This window comes from Crassostrea angulata, chromosome 1 (genome assembly GCF_025612915.1).
Source record: "Crassostrea angulata isolate pt1a10 chromosome 1, ASM2561291v2, whole genome shotgun sequence".
Lineage (NCBI taxonomy): Eukaryota > Metazoa > Mollusca > Bivalvia > Ostreida > Ostreidae > Magallana > Magallana angulata.
In genome coordinates, this window is record NC_069111.1 from 38,988,188 (window position 1) to 39,011,320 (window position 23,133).

General features: G+C 34.3%; 1 protein-coding gene across 4 annotated transcripts; it reads left to right on the top strand.

The window, feature by feature from the left end:
• Nucleotides 1–3,405: 3,405 nt before the first annotated feature.
• On the top strand, nucleotides 3,406–19,747 carry LOC128160324 (modulator of macroautophagy TMEM150B-A-like). 4 transcript variants are annotated; one of them, XM_052823630.1, is made up of 9 exons: nucleotides 3,406–3,535; nucleotides 14,609–14,764; nucleotides 15,047–15,103; nucleotides 15,929–15,996; nucleotides 16,454–16,608; nucleotides 17,170–17,350; nucleotides 17,487–17,560; nucleotides 18,073–18,222; nucleotides 18,799–19,747. In XM_052823630.1, exons 1-9 carry the CDS (start codon nucleotides 3,450–3,452, stop codon nucleotides 18,886–18,888), a joined length of 1,017 nt encoding a protein of 338 aa, XP_052679590.1. In that variant the 5' UTR covers nucleotides 3,406–3,449; the 3' UTR covers nucleotides 18,889–19,747. The 4 variants fall into 4 exon arrangements, with proteins under 4 accessions (XP_052679590.1, XP_052679605.1, XP_052679597.1 ...); XM_052823645.1 differs by lacking the exon at nucleotides 3,406–3,535 and adding an exon at nucleotides 7,599–7,751; XM_052823637.1 differs by lacking the exon at nucleotides 3,406–3,535 and adding an exon at nucleotides 9,817–10,067.
• The last annotated feature ends 3,386 nt before the right edge of the window (nucleotides 19,748–23,133 follow it).

Sequence of the window (23,133 nt, forward strand, 5' to 3'; positions counted from 1 at the left end):
CGAAATGACCGGGTTACGTATTGTTTTAATGCATTGTTATTGCTTAAAAATCCACTGTCGTTATAAATATTACTGATAACGTACAAGAATAAATCAATAATAATTATTAACCGGGTATATACAGTCCAAAGATATGCATTTAACAGCTTCTTCGTCTTTTGACGTAAATTAAGGTATGTCCTGAAATGTTCTTACGATATTCTATTAAACTATATTATTTGATATATTTAAATAAAGTTAACATCAATTGCTCTGTTTAGCAATCTTACCATCTTCGCTAGCCAAGGGTTTTCGGTCCACTTTGCTCCCCATAAACCCTTGGCGGATTTCATTGCGAAAACTCGGTGATGTGGTGGCGCTATCTAGCGAGCAACTTGAGTTGCGCCCCTTGCATTTTTACATTTTAATCGAATTAAACAACGGGTTATATACACACTACGGCATTAATACAACTTGAAAACATGTTGACTACCGAATATCGGAACATAATTAACGATGCTATTAAATACGAATTAAGTTATAAACTAGGGAAAGCATTGAATGTTTTATTCATAGTGTTTTGTAAGGACCTGTACAGTACCAGGAGTGAAAAAGTCGCGATTTATATCAAAGCTTTCATGTCATAAAACCAGGTATCGTTGTCGTAAATATTGTGAACCAAAGAAATTAAATAAAATAAATCTCATTGAACCTTTAAAAGCAATAACCATAAGCAGGAACGTATATACTAACGGGATGGACAGCTTCTACAATCGCCATGTTTACTTCCCATGCTATCACGCGAGCCTTGACAAGTTTGTAGAACTATGTTCAATCCCAGTAAAATATATAGGTTTTTTAAGCGATCTGGTTAGACCATCGTTGGCGAGGCACTTTACTCGAGAACTTGTGTCTCAATTTGTTAAAAGCACCGAATGATTTACCTATGATCACACACGTGTTTTCTTTTAAAGTTTATATTTACAAGCACTGCGATTGGATCAGCCACTCGCAGCTGCAGCCAATCATAAAACGGAGCTCGTCACTGAGTTTTCGCAATGAAATCCGCCAAGGGTTTATGGGGAGCAAAGTGGACCGAAAACCCTTGGCTAGCGAAGATGCAATCTTACATGTATGTATCGAAAGTACTTACAATGTACATTACAGTGATTGCTAGGGTTTTCCTATGGTCAACACTGGGGGGGGGGGGTTAAATGTGAACAAAAGCACTCATCTTTTGACCAATGTATATAAAGCATATTACAAAATAGATGCTACAGAGTACTTTAAAGAGGCTCATTTTGTACAGATCCGCTACATCAGAGATAGTCGGGGAAAAAAATCGATGGATAATTTCCCCGGCGAATAATGAACAAGGGTGTTTTCTGATCCTAGTTGTGGCAAGAAAATGAACAAATCATTCATGGATAAAACAAACTTAATGATAAAAAGGCTTCATAAAGACAACTGGGGATTGTGAAAATTGCCCGTTCCCATATCATTACTCGATAATATGCTGAATTCCTTGAAATTGCAAAGAATTTAGTGAATAAATTTCTCGGAAGAAATGATTATCACGAATACTCTAACATTTGTGCTGATTTAAGAATGGAAATCATATTCTAGTCTTAAATATGTTCAAATACTTGTTAATACTTTTCTTGCTTTACAATAAACAAAAGTCTTGAGGGAAAACACCACATATACATTCGCGTGACTGTCATAAATGAGTTCGCAAAATGACCACGCCGTAACATCGGGGTTTTTTTCCTGTGAGGTACATTTGTAGATTTTTATAACAAAACATCCATGCACTATATCCAATTAACAGTATCAACTCATTTTTGGCATACATATGGTTCAAATATTTAATTAATTAAAAACATAGGGGAAATGTTGATTAAACATGTATAAAAATCAGAATTTTTCGTAACTAAGGAAGAGATATTGTTGATATTTCAGGTATTAGTCTGCCTTTATGTTGAATACGACGCCTGTACATGGCTAAACGAAATAAATTTTAAGGTTTTTTTCATACCCAAGGATATGATCCAAAGAATCATAAATGTATGCTCTGTCATTATGATGTATACTTTGCTGTTAGAAGTAGCTTTTCAAAAATGATGGGGATACCTGAGTAAACGTCGGCCATTTTGCGAACTCATTTATGGCCAACTTTTGTACTAATTCAGTCAACGTTTGCTTGCTTAAAAAAAACCCCCACCCCACTCATACATCTCGAGTATATATAAATTCCCTAGCCTTTGAGCTACACTATCAGTTGTGTATTTACGAAGAAAAAACTAAATATTCCAGTTAAACACGATACTATTAAAGAACATGTCATTTTTTTTCTCAGTGCAAAAACCAATTCAAGAAAGATAACCCAATACCACACACCAAGAAAAACATTTGCAAAATATTGCATTTCATAGGTTATTATAAAATAACAGTGTTTTCATGCTATACATAGTACGAAAACGTACCATTGACATTACGTACATCTACATGTAGTCCGCCGAACTGAATGGGGGTAAAATTTACCACATTTACATAGAAAGTTACCGAAAATACCGGTAGCCCCCTCCCCACCCCCAATCCGCAGAAATTGTTCATAACGTGTATTGGTACTCCGATGGTGTGTTTGTTTAGTACTGCACACGTTTTTACTGCAAAAATACTTTCCATGCGTATTTTGCTTTGGGGGGGGGGGGGGGGGGGTGAAATATGTGAATGTATGCAATTTTGATAGAAATTGATAATCTTTTCGTTTAATCAGTTGATCAATATTTTGGTTTATCTGCAATGATCTTTTGAGTGAGCTTTATTCTGGTTTGCATTGACTGATACAGTACGCGTGTATTAGGGATTAAATGAAATTTTATTCCTTTGGCGTGTGGTGTTTGATAAAACAATCTTTTGAATGCATATTCTTATATAACCCCATACGAACAACTAGATTTCCTTTTTCACTTTTTTTAACTTGATAATTACCTGGAGTTAAAATCTCATTTTATATTTATCGCTTCTCTGGTGATACACGAATTTCGCTGAATTGTTCATTTTTCATCTTGTGAAAAGAAACTTCTCTCTGTAGATTATGCCGTGTACGACCTTTCGGGGTTATATCTGTTTGCCTTCAAAAATATCAAACAGATTGTAAACAAATTTAAACTCGAGTCGACTGTTCCTCGTCACGAACCGTTCTTATTCTGAACATTTCGCCCATTTCGGATACATTGCCGCTGATAACATTGATGGAGACAAGCTCATGTGCCTGATCCCGTTATTCTCATGATAAAACGCAGACTTGGGGTGTTAGGTCGATCACTTAGTCCATAAAAATTTAAATCGTCACATTTCATCTCTTTGCCTCGTTATCATTTTAACAGTTTTAGCAAGTACATATATCGTCTTGTTTCCCAAACTCCCATAGTCATGTGTCACCTTCCACGGGGGTCGGAACCCTCATGTATGTATGTACATGTATGTTAAGTAAACGAGGGCCTTTGCAATTTCATCGTAATTTTCATTTTTGGTTTTATCAAGCTGTAAGGTGAGTCCTTTTGCTTTTTATATTTTGAGGTGGATTTTTATGCTTTCTAAGTAATCATTTATCTACACATGTACATGTATACATGTACGAGGGTTGTTCGAAAATTATTGAGACATTTACTCTTATTTCCTTGGGGAAAAAGATAAATCCTTGAAATTTCACCAAAACGTACACCAGGATAGAGATTATCAATGTAAAAAATTTAGTGTCCATAGCATGATTAGATCATTCCTGGTAAGCTGACCAAATTGCCAACTTACCGCAACGTTATTTTGACGCTTCTTTCTGATCCTACGTTTTAAAAACCTAACAAACAAAGGGAAATTAGAATTTATTCTTCATTTCTCATCTTTTGTTTACATTTCAAGATGTCAACATTTGCATATTCCCTCCATTCTTGATTTTTGTGAAAAAAATCGGGTCATTTTTAACTGAAAGTCAAATTACTGTGAAATGTCTCCTACAGTGATTCTGTGTACATATTTTAGAACTGTTTACATCAGTTAGTGTGTAAAAAGTACTTGATATTTAGTCACTTTGTCTGAATTCTAGCTAAACAATTAGTGAAAAAAGACGATAAACTGAAGTTCTTTATCCCTTGCCATCGTATAGAGTTTGTTAAAGCAATTGGGTGGCATTAAAAGGTCTTTTTCCGAAATTTCCATCAATTTGATGTACATTCGCTGCGCCGCCTTGACGTCAAATTTCTATATACTGTCGTTTTCAAATTCCTATTGCTTTGTAAATATATCTGTACCATATCCGTATTTTAACTCGTGAAACTTGATCAAAAGTTAGTCACAATAAATAGCAAAATGAACAAATATAATCTGATTTCTTTTAGTATAAGCTGTAAGTTTGCGGACACTTAGATAGACGATGTTTTACTTTTCTTATTCTCCGAGTTTATGCTTGCGCCGGGTACCCCGACCACCGATTTGTTTATCTACCGTTGTAAAAAAATATTAAACATTTTTTAAATTTTACGTTCTTTAATTATTTGTTAAGGTTTCTTCAATATTAATGCCAATTTTCACTATTATTCGTCACTTAGAAATGGAAATATCCGTGTTGTCTCAATAATTTCCGAACAACCCTCGTACATGTATATAAAAAGTGGTAAAATGTCTTAAGTTCTACAAAAAATTCATTTTCATTCGTTTTTGATACTCCGTTATTATAACTTCAAACTAATTCATTTTCACGTCTTTAATTGAATCAATGAATTTAGAATGTTTAAAAGTGTGAACGTGAATAAGATTTGTTTTGGTTTATTTATTATATAGTTAATTATAGTTTTATTAATGTGTTTTATCATTTTAATCAATCCTGATGCATCCGACGTCCGACAGAACTCTGTTATTCTGAAATTTTTAAATGATTTACTTTCTAACCCTGCACATTTCCAGATATTTGTCGATTATCCGAGACATCTAACTGTAAAGGGTCAATATCGTGCCTTCACCGCCGACCATAAACAATTTTTTCCATTACATACTTCTGCTTTTTTCCCCTCTCTTCATGAACTTCATTAATATTCATCAAACTAACACAATCATACACTTTAAATAACTGCATTACATAATTCAAGGAATAAAGATCTGGAACGTTAACGAACACTCTCTCCTCACCCGAATTACCTCGTTGTTGGCAGAAATGATTAATTGCGAATTTACGTGTTAAAAAAACCACGTCGTGTGCCTTTGCAGCATATCTAAAACAAATTATAACTTCCATCAAAATCCCCTAAAAGACAAATGATTTTGTAGAGACTACCTGTACTTCGACCTGAAAACACATCGAAAAAAAAATGATGATCACAGGGTGGATAGTAAAGAGAGAGCTTATTTTAGGTATCGATCCCGTATATTGATCTTCTTGAACACTGGTATGATTTATTCCACCCGTTAAGGGTGATCTTTAGCGGAAATATGTATCACGTTCTGGAAGCGTCCTTATTGATTTGGAGGAGCTTAATGTTTGCTATGTCGTTAATAAATTAAGTTATGGTTTTAAATAATTTTTAATTAACGATTGCATTATTGTGAATAGGGGAGTAAAAAGAACGTATGAAATGTTTGGAAATATGTTGTGCTTGGATGTTGTTCTATGACCATCTCATTTTTGTTGGATGTTCCGAAGGGGCATGGTTTTTTATGCGTACAATGAGAGGGAACATTGAAAATAAATTACTCTATTTACTGTACGTAATTATATATATTTTTTCGATCTTTTATAACGATAACTCTTGCTATTAAAAATCTACATGTTATAGGTTGATTTAAAACAATTCGATCAACTTGTCTATAGATATTGTTTATTCGCTTGAACATATACATGTACATGGGGAAGCGCTGAACATAAATCCGTAGTAATGAAAAGCGGAAAGGGTGCATATGTACATATGTGTAGTTAACATTTAAAACAAAAACTGTTATTAACTTGCATACCGTAGAACACAAAGAAACATCCCATTGTCATAACAATCTAATACTTAAGTGTTCGTTAAAGTGGGATAGGCCTCTTATATAGACGATCATATTTACACTAAATACAACACAGGAATACAATGCGTTAATAATCCGAACAATTACATACATGTAGTACATGTATTTTTGTTCGCCAAGATCACAATCTTACCACAAGTACATTATAAATTTAATGACTGTGTGAAGTATATTGTTTTACAGGCACGTAGCATCAGGGGGGGCCGGGGGGGGGGGGGCTGCAACAATTGCAGCAACAATTTTTTTTTAAAATTTACATATAAAAAAATGAATTATAATGGAGTTGGCCCCCCCCCCCCCCACTTTTTTGGAAGTTAGTAAAAAATTGATATGAAAATAAGGAAATGAGTAGTCAAATTGAAGTTACCCCCCCCCCCCCCCCCCCCACGGATTAGGAATTTCATGATTTGGAGGAAAAAAAATTTTGGTAGGGAAGAATTTTTTTGGAAGCATAGTTGAGTCTACCCCCCCTCCCCCCCCTCCCCCTCCCCCCCCCCCCCCCCCCCCCCCACGGATTAGGATTTTTTAAGATTTTTGGAAACTTTAAATTTCCCTATTTTTTTTGTTTTTTTTTTTTGGCTTGTCAAGATTTTTTGGATGGGCACTTTCAAAAACGATGCTACGTGCCTGTTTTATAAGTGTTTCATTTATTTTTATACATGTACGCAGTATTTAAAGACATGTATTCTATGAGGAGATGTCTGATGAAATATATGCTACGTTAGTTTAATATCATTTATAACATACAGTATATAAAATGCATTCATAAGTATTTTAAAGTCTTTGACTTTTTCTTTGTTCAATGTGTTGTAATTTCTTGTATCTGTCTTTAATTTGAGCCTTAGTGACAAATACAAGACTTAATATCGTTGCCCATGAACGTACATTTTGTACTACCGGCACGTATGCATGCGTTAATTTTCACGTTGTCATACAGCGGTACAGGTGATATTTATTTATTTTTTCCAAATGTTGTCAGGGCAATATACGTGCACTATATTTCAAATGTTACCAGTGGTAGTATACATGTACGTGCAATATATATTCTGTAATTTCTTAGTTTTGCCAGTGGTAGCATACGTGCAGTTTGTTCATAATGTTTCCAGTGGCAGTATACGAGCAATCTATTTCTTTTAACGACAGCAATTCTTTCACGGTAGAATGTGATACAATGTAATGTAAAGTCGACTCCTTTTTAGAAATATTTTAGCTGAGATGGTATATTGATTTATGCTGTGGACTGTCGCAGTATGAACTCTCAACGCATTGCATGTTCATGTATCTATTGTAATTGTATTAAAAAGATGACAGATATGTTACATATATACACGATTTCTTAAATCAATTGTGTATGGTGCATTGTAATTTTGAACTATAATATCTGTTCCCTCCTTACCTTTGAGATCAGGCAAGGGATCATATGTTTATCGGTTTTGTTTTAGCTGCCGTTAGCTTGATAACAATAAACCGTACATGCATTTCTTCTGAAATGGGTTTGTACAATGTACATGTACTTATACTATATAAATATGAATCGTACAAAGTGAAAAGCTGAAAGAGGAGGAAGTATATTGTAATGTTTTACATCCTATGATACAGCGAGTTTCTACTACATATACTGAACGTAGGTGTAAGCAAATACAGAGACATAAGGATAAATAGATTTTCAGAGGAAAGTGTTATTTATTCACCATGCCAAAATATGTCAGGTAAGTTATCCATTTAAGTACTACATGCACTGCCGATTCCGTGAGTTCCTATCTTTCAATTTGCGGTTTTGTTGTTTTAAAATGCTAGTACTCATACAATGCTTATTTTTTTTTTTATACATACATCTACATCTAAAAATAAATACTATGAATTGTGTATTTTCTTCCTATATTTTGAACTTTCCACATTGTTAGATTAATACTAGTAATCAATAGTGGACTGAGAAATAGTATGACCGATCTAAACCATCATGTAAACGACATGGTACTACATGTATAACGCATTTCTGAATTCACTGCTTAAAACATGGTTTTTAAAAAAAATATTTCTAATAGTAACAGTTTAGATATTTAGATACTGTATGCTCTCTTTCTCTCCCCTTTCTTCCATCTATCATTCTTTTTCTCTCTCGTTCTCTCTCTCTCTCCATCATCGCTAACCAAGGGTGACGATCCACGGTGTTTCTCTATTCGTGGATCGTCACCCTTGGCTAGCGAGGACTCTCTCTCTCTCTCTCTCTCTCTCTTTCTCTCTCTTTCTCTCTCTCTCTCTCTATCTCTCTCTCTCTTCGCTAGCCAGGGGTGACGATCCACGAAGTTTCTCTATCCGTGGATTATCACCCTTGCAAAGCGAGGACACACACACGCACGCACGCACGCACGCACGCACGCTCGCTCGCACGCACGCACGCACGCACGCACGCACGCACGCACGCACGCACGCACGCACGCACGCACGCACGCACACACACACACACACACACACACACACACACACACACACACACACACACACACACACACACACACACACACACACACACACACACACACACACTCTCTCTCTCTCTCTCTCACTCTCTCTCTCTTGTAATCAGCATTGACCCAATTATACTAATTTACGTTCCGTTTATAAATTGAACTCTAATGATACCCTAGGAAAATTCCGCCTATTATTTTAAGTGACATACGATAAGTTAATTTCTGTCTCAAATATGCGTAGTATCTTTTTGTAATTTTCCGTAATGCTGTAATACGACTCTAAGCATGCTACTTTTAACAGATGGAGAATCTAATTGTTGAAAAATAATAAGTCGATTCTAGACAGATAGTTGGCCAGAAAGCATAGACAGCCCTGCTAATATTATATCTGATTTGAGGCAACGTGATGATAAGGCTGTCACTAATAGAGGGGACAATGTAGAATGCGTAATTCATTAGTATTGAATTCTTCCGGCTCTCTTCGTTTATTTCAACGTGAGGAATACTCGGGGAATTTATCAAGGAAATCCGTGTACTTAAAGAAAAGCGAGAAACCACTTAAATCTTTACATATACATTCATGTAATTATGTACACAATTTTAAGAATCTTCATAATACAAGTAATTATTTTAATTAACTTTATGAGCAAAGTCGTTCGTGTATCCATATGTACAACTGATGGATTCAGTAATGTCTCAATGAAGACGCCGTTTATAATGAAATCTTTTATGTGTTTTTATTCTGTTGGACAATGGTCTAAGTGTTTCAGGAGGGCGATAAAAATAGTGTAGCTGTTCTACTATGACGAACCCCGAGGCACGTTCACTACGTTTTTATTGCTCGGGTCGGAACGCGATAGCTTTGAGGACGCATCCAGATTTTTATCACAATATATTCAATAGAGAGAAGGGTTCTTCATTTTTTTTTATTTTCATACGTTTTTTGCTTTACACTAGGTACAGTCAATTCATTAGGTACGGAAATCGTGGTTTTTTTTTTTATATACTTGGGTAATTGGCATGCATAAACTACATATTCACATGTATAAACATAGTAAAACATTTTGCAAGGGAAATTGGTAAAATAAATTTGACAAACTAACTTAAAGCTTATTCCATTGCGCTTTATGTGGATGAATAATGGATCAAAATAACTCTGTTGAACTAAACTAGAAATTTTCCTCGTGTGCTGATATTTCTGGAAATTCTACTCTCGGTTTCTACAATGTCAGATTTTTCCTTCTCTTTTCAATATTATAAACCTGATACCCTTAGCTGCGCGGTTGAATAACTTTGTTGTTAATATGAAGTGGGCTTTGTTGACAAAGCCTCGTCAGCTTCTTACCAAAAATAACAAGATTCCGGTCACTTCAAACGGCAGCTCAACAAACAATCCCCTCGGGTGGCCCCATACGTATAGAAGCCTCGTACGGCGACATATTTCTATTTCATTTTACACGGGAAATACCATTTAAACCTCTAGAACCAGGTGCATACAACTCCGGAATATAAAAACAAAATCATGTCGGAAGGAGAGGAAGTTCAGCCTCTACGGTACGTACAAAAAATATTGCAGGTGTAACGGTTCGGATCACCCTGTGGTTTAATCTGAGGGGTCCACTGTTATTTTCTGTAACTCTATGCGTGCTAATGAAAGTCCATAACGTTCAACACAATGCAATGTGATCAACGGTTGAACTTTTGTCCATTTAATCTTGTTTACAAGTTCGATAGTTTGCATATGAGATATTAAGCTAATGCGATTGTTATGTTATGTACCTGTGCAGTAATACCTCGCGGCCGCATGTAATATTAGTATATCAGGAGTTGATAAGTGGTTATTCATTGACAAATATAGACATGTGAATCAAATGACTTAATTATTCAAAAAAACATGCCATTCTACATGTATTCTAGGTCTATTAAACTATAACACGAACAAAATCCAAAAACTACGGAAGTCGTAATTTCAAATTAAGTCATTTTCATGTACTACAGTATTGCTCGTGATTGTAAATATCGTGTCCTCCATTTATATATTTTTTTTTGTATTGACGTCCTTATCAGCTAGGGTTGTTAAAAAAAGTGCAAAAGACACAAAAGCCAACGCGATTGCGACCTACAATTTTAAGAACTATTTAAAGAGACAAAAAAACCCCTTTTTAATTTTAGAATAATGCTCCCATTTTCGTACCGTATGGCGAGATTGCTTTTCGTTTGTTTACATTTGCGATCGTATTTCTTCAGAAATCCAAAATGACAAACAGAAAATGGATGATAAGATCGTTCTTGGAGCAGAGAGTAATTTGTTACATTAAAGTTTTGAAATCTGTAGAATTTAAAACCATCTACAATGACAACAAAGCGTCTTCCTATATTAAAACTGTTGATTATATTGACATTATATGCGGTGAACCCATTATGCTTGTATTATAATTGCATAATGTAAAATTATCTTAACTAACAAAATTACACCTTTTTTGCTTAGGCCAAGGAAGAACTGAAAAGTGCATTTATTACAAACAATTAAGACATGAAACAGAAGATTTTAAATTTGTTGGTTTTAATATTACGACGAAGCCTTTTTATGAATGATCTAGTACTTTCGTTTTAAGCTCGTACGCGATTTTCATTTTTTTTTTAACCAGCGTGTGAATTTGGTTTCCAGTCCATTAAAACCTTAACCATAAGATCTAAACATGACTGCGACCCTGCTGATGTGAGTTCTGTGGGGGAACCGGGTTTCCAGTCATAGATCAATGAAAGTTTATTCCGCTACATTAAGTTTAATAATGCCACACAGGACTGCGAAAGGAGCGGGGGGGGGGGGGGGGGGGGGGAGGGGGAACACATCTGTATCATATTTCATAATATACAATGATACCGAAATTCCAAGTAACATAATCACATATATGTTTTTAGAATATGCTAATAACAAAAATAGCAAAAAGGGAAGTACCGTTGAGATATGAAAGGTTATTTCAAGAACCTATTTACATAACTGATACTATTAAAAACATTTATACTTATGCATGTTACATTCATTTACATGTATCTGTTCTTACATAAATTAAACAAGAAATTGTATTAAATACCATTGATTTCTCATTCTTTTTGTTATGTGGCTTTTAAAATCGAGTTCATTGATTTTTTTTTCAATTCAAACCCACTGGTTTTCAAACATTCATTTGATTTTATAGTGCAATATTCCATTAGAAAATTATAAAGGACGAGACAAACTTAGGACATTGCAGCTATTCGGTAAATACATATACATGTAAACTTTTATTCATACAGCAGATTTCAAATTTTCAGAACATTTTAGGTAGTTCTAATATTTTATATTTCATTCATTAAAGATGGGCGTATATATTTACTACGTAAGCGCACATGATATTTTAAGCCATATGGTTAAAGTATACACCCCTTAAAACCAGAACTATGTTCCATCACCCTCAGAGGGCGGGAACGGAGTTAGCATGTACAACCAGCAATTCCCATGAATCGGTCACCGAACAATTCTATAAAAACATAAGAAATGGCTCAGAGGATTTCATAAGCAATTGTTTTCCTTCTGTAATCGCAGTCCTTTGTGTGACCACATTCCTAGGAATCTTGAATTGCTTTTGCCTTCAGTGGGTCATTTCAGTTCCAAAGAACCGGTCCGGTCAACATCACGTAGGGCCTACCGACCCGACCCCTCAATCTGACGGCTGAATGGACAGTCGGACGTGTAACTGTCATTCTTATTAGGCTTTTTATGAGCATTGACTTTCAGGTGATTTATTGGTAAAAAGATCGAACTATTGTCTCACCTGTTTGAACGACTGTGATCAGTATACGTAATTACTAGGTCGTGGACAAGGGATGAATGAACAAAGCAATTGTTGTCACGAATGTCAATGTTTTTCTTAATTAAATCCCAACTTTTGCTGAAATCATTGTGGATATAGCCGTGGAAGCAAGGTAAGTCTTTGTAGTCTACTCGAAGGGAAAAAAAAAAGTATTGTTACTTTTTATCCATATTGCTAAAAAACATATAGAGAACACTTACATAAATTGTAAACTTTCCGTTGTATTTTGTTAAGTATTACTGTATGACTCGTTATAGATACCAACAAATCTAATTGATTGCAATGATAGGAATACGGTGAAGTAATTTAATTAATGTAAAAAAAATTACACATGTTTATTCATTAAAAATTAATTCGAGGCCCTCGTGTATCTGAATTTTAGTTTACATGTTTATATTTTTCTAACATCTGTGCGTCCATTAACTTTAATATCCCTTTGTTCTAAGACCAGCATCTCTGACAGATTAGGTCGACCTAGTGCTACTGGCTGGTACGAGAATTAATTACAACTTCTAAAGCTTCCGTTTGTTTAGGTTAAAACGCAATGAAAGGGAATATTTAAAAAGAAATCTATTTTGTTCAGAACTTTTTGCTTATTTGTTTTTGCCACATTGCACTTTTCTAAATACGCTTTTGATTATTTCCATACATGTATGCAGGGGAACCCCGGGATAATTCATTATTCATTCCCGTTTTCTATCTGTTCCACCGACCGGAAGTCAATGATGCATTTTATATGCAAAATGGGATATTCTTTATGAGCACTGGCTGTAACTTTGACACTTTGCGGTGATTAGATGTTTTGGTCGCCGCCTGTGGCTCTGTCGGTCGACAGATCCATAGCAACACACAAGGTTGTTAAACTTATTCTCAGAATGAAAAAGAAACCATGAGATTGTAATTTGTGTACCACGCAAGTTACAGTGACTGAATTTTACTTCGATTTTTCGTAGAAAAAACTGTTTGATATTGCATTGATATTAGAGGTAAACTGACAACCGTTAGAGGACAGAAATGGTATCTTTTGTAAAAAGAGAGACAACATATATCATTTTTGGTGATTTATTTTAATCAGCTCTCGTATGCAGTTACTCTAGCAAAGCGGAAGTGAAACAGAGCTTGGTCTTAAGCACAAATCATAACCGTTGACAAGATTAACTACTTGAAAATTATCGATAAATCCAATCTTTTATATATTCAGAAGCATTTTCTTGAAAATAGTCAGATTTTAAATGTTATAAACATTTTCGATATTTTTTTGTTGACGTGTGTATCCTTACGCCAGAAATCAATATTGCGTGGATACAATTTTCCAGAAATATTTCGATTACTGATACATAATGCATGTAAGAGTTTGATGGCATCTATTCTATCTTTAACTAAGTATTAAATTCTTGTCGGAAAAGCCCGATAATTCATGTTAAAAATTTGTGTAATTATTCAAATACAGCTAAGAAACTATTTGCCATGCACATATTATTGTTGATTTTAAAATAAATAATAATCAATAAAATCAACTCCCGTCAGTTCTTCAGGACTTTGATTATATATTAGATTTTAATATACTTTAACGGCGCCGATACCTTGAAATCAATCAAAATCGATTGGACGTTAAACATTTAAAAGATCTTAACTATTGTCTTGCAATTGAAGATATAATTGAAATAATTAGTCATTCATTAGTAGGGACAGATATATCGCTAATCTCTATCCACATCAGATATTGATTTAATTTTGTTGAAAAGTTCACCTACACAATGGTTTACAAATGTTGTTACCTTTTTTCAGTATTTGATATTTTTTATGCAAGCGTCAAATGTAAGGGGAAACATCGGGCGCTGGTAACCTGGTTTATTAACAGATCATTGAACTCTTATTTTGAGTGTTTTATGGATAATCATGGTCAATGATTTCAGGGTTTTTTTAAATATGGAAAGTACTTAATCTTTCTAGGATACATGGTCAAGTAACACATTTTTGCCGTGATGTTGTGAGTTGCAATTGATCTTACAAGTAACATACTAGGATATTGTTAATACAACTTAACATTTTGACAAAGTGTTAATATATCATTAGAAGATAAAATGAAATTAAACTAACCTGAAAAAAGCTTTATTATGAAACTTGATAAAAGGCAAATTTTCATTAAAAAAAAATTGACGAACCAACGGGGCAAAACCTAAAGAGAAATATATAGGCGTCAAATATTTTTTCCTAAAAATTCATATTTTCCCCATGCAGAGCCACGGAGGATACTCCCGACCCTGACACTCCCTCTACTCTCCCCCCTAGGATACCAGGAGTGATGAGTCTAGCGTGCTTAGTCTTCCTGAGGCGACGCCTCTATCTGCTGCCCCTGATAACGGCCGTATGGATCATCATGGCATTCTTTATATCGTAAGGCACCTGGGTTTTCTGTAGAAACAAAAGTTCAATTCATGTTTATGTTTAACTTTCTAAGATTTGTTCTTGGCATTCTCCGCTGAAATTTTCCATTAAGGCTAAACTGGCATTCTGATTTTTACGATTGTCTCAAGAATAAGAATATTGTAATAGCAAACGAGACTTGAGTTTATTATCTACAAAATAAATGTTCTGCATCGTACGGAAATAAGTTGTGTTATCTTTCTAATGTGTCATGTGCGGCTTTATCAGAACACAGCATCTTTTGTGTTTTAGGTATGGTATTTCAATTAAGAGTGGCTCCGTTCAACCAAATGATTTCCCTTATATCAGGTATGTCAGACAAAGATATAAGCTTGCAATTAAAGTAAAAAAGTTTAAGATGTCAATGATAGAAGGCATCTGAGTTTCAAACCTATATACATGTACACGTATGTATATACATGTATGGATCACTGAATAGAATTAATGAAAACATTAAATGTACATGCATGTGCATGTCAGCTAATGCATCAGTTAGATTTTAAACGTTTGCATTATAAAAAAACACAAAACTAATAAAAGTTTATAATTTTTTAAGTTGTCGTCAGGTACGTGTTCACTTTCAAAGACTTCAACAAGTAAACGTAATACGAAATCGATTTGATCTCGTCACCCTTATGTTATTGATGTAGTGTATTCAGGACACTTTGAACAATCTTGAATGAAGCACGTGTGTCTTTCATTCAATGTAATTGATTAAATGACGCCCACAACTCCATGTTTTATCTTTAACTCTGAGCTTGAACGAGAATTTTACATTTATATAGTTACTAGCAATGGTAATTCTTAAAACGGATCCTGCACTGTAGTTGTTTTCATAGCTAAAATGATGAATACAAATTAAAAAAAAAATGAAATGAAAATTCAGGATCTATGAATGCATGATGATTACACCCGCTACATTTATGTGTCAACTATTCAAATAAAACGTCCGTTCTTTTATTTTTAAGCATGTACATGTACATTTGACTATATGAATAGATCATATACCATTATGCTATACGGGAGCTACTAGTACGTGTAAAGAATATGAAGTGTCTACTTTAGTGTTTTACACGGGATGAAAGTGGTATATAAACTGCTCTCATCCTGTGATAAATTTCGCTATCTTTCCAGCTATACGGCTATAGAGGCTCCGGAACGCTGTGTGTTTGGACAACTTATCAACATTGGCGCTGTCCTGTGTAAGTCAACAGCTTACTAAGAAAACCCAAGATTTTTTCTCTCAAGCGATGCTCATTTTTATCTGTGTTAACGCTCACAGTATATGAAGATCAAGGAAAATGAGACTACAAGCACTTGTTAGGATGTCATGGCTTGAATTATGTAAATGTTATGAATAACCGTTTGTCATTCAACGAACATACTATCACTTTTTCACTGTTTAGTCCAAGGATAATAATGAATAAGAAGAAAAACATGAATTTGATAAGTTGTCTGAAATATGAACATTTAATTAAATGACTGTGTTTTTAAGTTCAATAAATTAATGATTTTAATGATTTCTTTTTGCCCGGGAGGAGGGGGGGGGGGGGTTGGGGAGGGGGATCGAAATATTCCGAAGTTTATTATTGATAAGCACACGGTGAACTGTATTCAAACGTATTTACAATTCTTAACAATCACTCTATTTACTTTCAGTGGGCATGAATGTCTGGGTGAGGTATTTGTTCGTCAAAGAAATTTTCCTAAAAAAGAAAGTGCAGGACGTGATAAAATGGCAGAGGGTGAACATTGCTGGGATTATCCTCGGCTTTCTCTCTGCGCTAGGCATTAGCATGGTTGCCAATTTCCAGGTAATTTCAACTTGTGTCACAATCTGTAGGAAACTGGTTACATTTTAATCAAACCTTTTTATAGAAATATTTTTTGTTTATAATTATTTTTTAAACTTTAAATGTCTGTAAAACGTATTTATATGGTTGTGAGAAATAATCCACTCTTCTGTGTTAAATTTCATTTATTTGTCAAAAGAGAAATGGGTGGTTAGAAGGTAGAGTTACCGTCCGTGCCTCACTTAAATGCCTCATATTATACAAATCTAATTAAAATTAGACTTGTAAATCTATTGTACGATACGCTATATTATCGTAGAGGAGCGGATTTACAAGTCTAATTTTTATGAGATTGCTTAATTATCCTTACGTGTGCATACCCCTATCCATTAAAAAACCCACAATATTTAAAATCTTAAATTAACAACTATAACAACATTTTTAAAACTAATCGTTGATGCTTTAAGGTGTTATTTGCGCTCGACTTTTTCATCATCTGTAAGTGTTCATCTATTTCTCTTCCATTCTCTAAGTACTTTTTGTTGTGAAGTTAAAAGAAAAAAACATTGCTTCTATTTTTAGACAGTTGTACAAAGAGGACCACACTACGTTGGTGCCGGTCTAGCTTTTGGGTTGGGTCTAGCCTACTGCTGGCTGCAGACGCGGTTGTCATGGAAATTACGCAGCGAGAAATATGGCAACCACTTTGTTGCAGTAGCCCAACTTGTCAACAGTATTGCACTGACAGTGTTCCTTCTTCTGTGTATCCTTTTGAACAAAATCAGAAACGTGTTTTTTTAATCAATTGGTACTTGTGGTTTTCCACGAGACAACTATATATTTTTTTTTCTACAAGAGTATCAAAAGATACTAAAGCTACTTCCTTTAACATACTACAGTCGCTGTAACGAAAATAATCTACAAAGTCCAGGAAGCAAGAGATTTAAAAAAAGGAATAACGGATACAAAATTTGTAAGTCAGCTTTGAAATTTCAGTACCAGTTATAGTTTCATACAATCTGAGGTTCAAGTTAACTATTTTGTTCAATAAACAAGAGGCTTGCAGGCCCTGACGGTCAGTGACCGACACTTGATTATCATAGCCCTTATATTGATATGTCGGAGTCCCATCTTTGCATTTTAAGCTTCATTTTGAAGTCTTAACCCTAATCTGAGACTATTTGATGTTTGAAAAACACTTATTCTCGAAATGTATGTGTTGCGTGTTTGTGTATGCGTGTATGTATGTGTGTGTGTATGTGTGGTGGTTGGGGGGGGGGGGGGCACGAACAGCACAACAACGAACCAAGACCAACTGCATTAGGTCACCTGAGTGACTCAGGTAACACAGGATACTAGAATATGTTTTATATGACCATGTAGCAATATGTATGTTTGTGAAAGGCTATAGCAATACTATATTAAAAGGCAGATTTGAATATATAAGTAATACAATTGTACACACATTGTCATCCTCTTTTGCAGACGACAGTACCAGAAGTGTACTTGGTATCTACGATCTCAGAATGGTTAGTGGCGACATCTGTACTAACGTTCGCTCTCACGTTCATGTGGGACTTCCGGGCACTCGTCATGGAAACACCGCGTGTAAATGTCAATTTTGAGCTGATTGAGGTTTGTGTTTTTTCTGTTTTGATATAGCTAAGAGCCTGACAAATTTCTGATTCTATCATTTATACTTTCTTCGACCATATAATTATGTATAATTTGTAACTGCTTTTCAAAATTCAATTGAAATTCACAAAGAATCTGTATTAATAACATTGATCAAAAGATTTTTTTTTTATCACGGATAACAGGTTGTATTAGAGGCGTACGTCATTTCAAAAGTTTACTCAGTTTTTATTCGAAAAAAAGTTTCCATTACGCAATGTTGATATAAAAATAGTTATCATAATTAAAAAAATATTTTTTTTTTAAAGAATCATAATTCATTACATTGACAGTTATTCAGACAATTTGTTCACAACATGCGCTAGTTTCTGTATTAAAAGTTCACCTTATGGTATAATACATGTAATAATACATGTAGTAATAATATGTTATTATTATACCACGAGGTTAACCTTTTATTACAGAAACAAAGGCCTGTGGTGTACACCAACAAAATTATCATTTCTTGTAAAGACTTATATTATCTAGTTCAAACATTTAACATATAACTCTACAAACGGATTCCTTATTTTTTAGAACGGAGAAACAAGATCTGTCACAAATGGAACACAGAAAAACAGCAAGGACGACACAAACATGAACACAATTAATTCAAGTGTGTTATAAGTGTGTTATAAGTTTGAGTCATTAATGCGGAAAGACCTCTGCTAAGGTCCCTCACTGGTGTAAGACCGAAGCGATCCAATGGCTCAGACGTTATGCATGCCTCGGAGTCAGAATCGGTCTTTCAGTCTTCACACGCATAATGATTGGACGGACGTCTCTATAGAGTAAAGTCTAACAATTTCCGGAACGTCATGAACAACAATCGCCCTATGCTTATGAAATCTTTGCGAGTTCCTCAGTGAAGAGTTACTATGAAAAAGAAGTTGTGGAAGTTGTATTCATACATGTATACATGTAACTGACATCAATGCAAGAGAGAGAGAGAGAGAGAGAGAGAGAGAGAGAGAGAGAGAGAGAGAGAGAGAGAGAGAGAGAGAGAGAGAGAGAGCGAGCGAGAGAGAGAGAGAGAGAGAGAGAGAGAGAGAGAGAGAGAGAGAGAGAGAAAGAGAGAGAGTGAGTTTACCATGTGAAACGTGCTTGAAATATTGTTTCGTTCTGTACATTTGTTATAATTTTATGAGTTTTAATCTGTCCATGCCTGTTTTTTTTAAAGAAATATTAATTGGAAATCAACAGAACCTTTTCAATGAATTCGAATGGAATTGAAATCCTATTAATTAAGTTAAAAAATCGTAAGAATAGTCTCTATAATTGAATGTACATGTATGTATAATAGCTAATTTGCATTTAAATTATTTAACATGTTAATGTTGTACGTATCCACATTTATAATTAAAACTTTTGCCGGTTACATACCTGACTTACCATGTATTTGTTTCAAAATGCAGATTTACTAACAATTAACAAAACTATTTATGATATAATTTATATTTAATTAAAACCCGAGTTGTATTTTAAACTCGTTATTTACCGTGTGATATATGATTTCAGGCTGAAATGTTCTCGGCAATCAGCTATGGTGTGTGGTAATGAAAACAATGTTAACAAATCGTACGCGGAATGTGTATCTGCGTAAATATTTATTTAAATTGCCTGTAATAATTCGTTTTTAATGCATCATTTTATTATACAGAAAGAAATGTACTTATGATAGATTTTATATTTACTTTATATAATTAAACCCGCTATTTTCCGAGTGATTTAATCTCAGGCTGAAATATTCGCGGCGATCGGCTAGGGTGTTCGGTAATGAAAACAATTTAAACAATACAGAAAATTTATTGATCATTAAAGCTCAAAATTTTAGTTGAACAAAAAATTAACTTGTCATTTTTATACATTCTATAAATGATGCAGCGATGATTAACAACTCGGCAATTGTTACTGAAAAGAAATTCCACGTAAATCTTTATTTGTACGTGTTCTCTCTCAAATTCTGCCATTATCAGTTTGTTCGTAAATATCGTTTAAATCGATCATACGTTTATCATGAACATCGTTTATCCTTTCCTATCGTGTATCAATCCTATCATATCGTGCGTCTATACTGTTTTATCGTGCGTTAATCCTTTCCTTTCGTGCGTGTATACTGTTCTATCGTGCGTTTATGCTATCCTATCGTGCGTGAATCCCATCCTATCGTTTATCTTGTAAAAAATAACGTTGCGGGTACTGTATATGTTTCAAAATGCAGATTTACTAACAATTAATGAATTTACACTAAATAGTCTTTTTAATCAACTTAATACTATTTATGGTCGCACACGTTTACCAACTACAGTAAAATTCGTTAAATCTTTATATGAACGAATTCTTAAAAATAATTATTAATAGCGAATTCACTAGAAACAAGTTTTCTTTCACAAGAATACAATAGGCCTATTTGCTAATCATTTGATATCTTCAATAATCGAATTGAATATTAAATGAAGAATTTATGAGAGAATAAATTTATCAAACTATTACGTTAAATAGAAGTGAGTGGAAACTTTTAAAACTGTAAAGAAATTCGATATTAAAGTGTTGAATTTTGTCATTATTTACCTCTACACAACTTAAAATCACTTAACTAATTTAATAATATCCGTCAATTTGTTACATCTATATTCGATTTCGTTATACATGTAACCACAAACTTTTGCAAAGATTTGTTATAAACTTTACCGGGAACTCAGAAAAACTTAATGTTTGCATATTCGTGTTCATACTAAAAGAGTTTTACTATATCGATATTTAAAATTAAGGACAAAAGAGCTGTATTGATATTAATAATACATGTAAATAGCCTAGCTGCAATAATGTAGCCCTCTCCCATTTTTATATCCGACGTTTTCTGGAAAGGGCTTCAATTTCAGAAGGTCTCCGTAATGGCAAACAATCATTTGTTTAATGCACCTGAAAAGATCGTTTTCATGATAGACTTTTTTTTTTTTTAGAAAAGATGTTTTAAGCTTTTCTGAGATGAAAGCTAAAAACCATTCTGTTGCAATAGGGACTCAATGCTTAACATAAATGCATCTGGAGAAAATATTAAAAGTCTTTTTAAACAGGATCCGTTTTAATACATTGCCCATATATTTTAAATATGGCTCGATAGATACAGTACCGATCAGACCCAACCTAACAGAAAGTAAACCCAAACTAAACCCTGGGTTTACTTTGGGTTTACTAGAGTGGACCCACAGTAAACTCAAAGTAAACCCAGAGTGGACACAGAGAGTAAACCCAGTCAGAAGTATACCCCTAAAAGTAGAAGCTACCTGTGTATTCGGAATATACAAAGGGTAGGAATTATACATGTACGTAGTAGGATGGTAAGATAAAATACTAGTCTGCTTCACACTCCAGTGCATACAGTTGACCTCAAAAGCAATTTTAAAGTAAACCCAAAGTAAACCCCGAGTGGACCCAAATTTTCAAAAAGTAAACCCAAAGTAAACCTGGGGTTTAGTTGGGGTTTACTCTGGTGTTAGGTTGGGTCTAATCGGTACTGTAGTTCTAAAATAGATCGTACACAATTATTAATGTATGGGATATCAACCTACGCAAAACTTTGAATCCCTCGTGAGGCCGAAGAATCGACCAAAGTCAAAATAATTTTTAAGAATCAACATCTGTCAAAATGCTTGCATATAAGTAAAACCACATCGTTTAACATTTCATATTTTGTAAATAAGCAATATGTTTACTCTATATATTCCTATGTTAAATTTTGATCCCCCATTTTGGTCCCACCCTACCCCTGGGGATCATGCTTTGAACAAACGTTAATCCAATTGCGGCCCCAACATATCCGCGTAGCGCATTGATGAAACAGTTTTCCGGTCAATTTTATGTTTGATATGTCGATCAATAGAAAAATTATTATCTTCACTTCTTATCATTTAATAAAACATTTTCAAATCAAAAAATGTGAAGTGTCATTGATGAAAAATGTAAATAACATAAATGAAGCGGCGCGTATGAATACAAAACCACAACAGCAACAATATTCAAAATGGATGCCCTTCAGCTAATGCAGAGCTACTGAGCTGAATTTAATGGATTAAACACAAAAAGTGAGTTAAAATCTGAACCGACTGAATTGAAAACGAAAGGAAAATACATGCGATAGCTTGTGATATTATTCACTGTGCCGAAAGATTCGTAATAAAACTAGTTTTCATGTGAGATCGCTGGAATATGCAACTGGACATAACCATCCAAGGAAAGGCGATCGTGGACGAAAATAATTGATATGTCGACAAAGAATAGTATGTATAAGCGACTATTGTAAACGTTGCGGTAACTAGATAGCCAGTGATGTACTATAGTATATCTGCCGTTTGGAATGCGCCGAAGGAGTTGATGCGCGATGCATTACTCATAGCTTTGCTCTACGATGATTATTCTGATGACCGATCATGTACGTGTGTAAATTTAAAAATCATCGTTACCAAATTTGAACAGCAATGTTACTGTGAAAGTGTATAGGCCTATATGTTCGTTATAATTATTCTGGAAAAGGAACAGTCAGCATCGCAGTAATGTTGATTGATCTCAAGCAGACGAAATCGTGAGAAGACCCTTAATTTTCTATTTCGTGAATCAAATAATGTGTTTTGTTTATTTTTGAAGGTTAAACTTTCAAGTTTTTTATGTTTATAAAGTTGTTTTTCTTTTGCTGACAATAAAACAGACACAACTTTACATTTTGTTGACAGTGTTTATTTAGGAAATTCCCGTTCTATAAATAGTGTTAGATCAGAACAGTTGAGAAAAGTAGATCCGGCAAAAATATTATTGATGCAGGTATCAAAGAAATTTTTCGACCAATCAGAAGCGCCAATATCTCATCAAACGAAT

Bases quoted from the DNA above. Each gene is read 5' to 3' on its own strand.
- LOC128160324 (XM_052823630.1), top strand. From the start codon at position 3,450: ATGTATGTATGTACATGTATGTTAAGTAAACGAGGGCCTTTGCAATTT. The intron at 15,104-15,928 runs GTATGTCAGACA...CTATCTTTCCAG, and splicing joins AATGATTTCCCTTATATCAG to CTATACGGCTATAGAGGCTC. The intron at 15,997-16,453 runs GTAAGTCAACAG...ATTTACTTTCAG, and splicing joins CAACATTGGCGCTGTCCTGT to TGGGCATGAATGTCTGGGTG.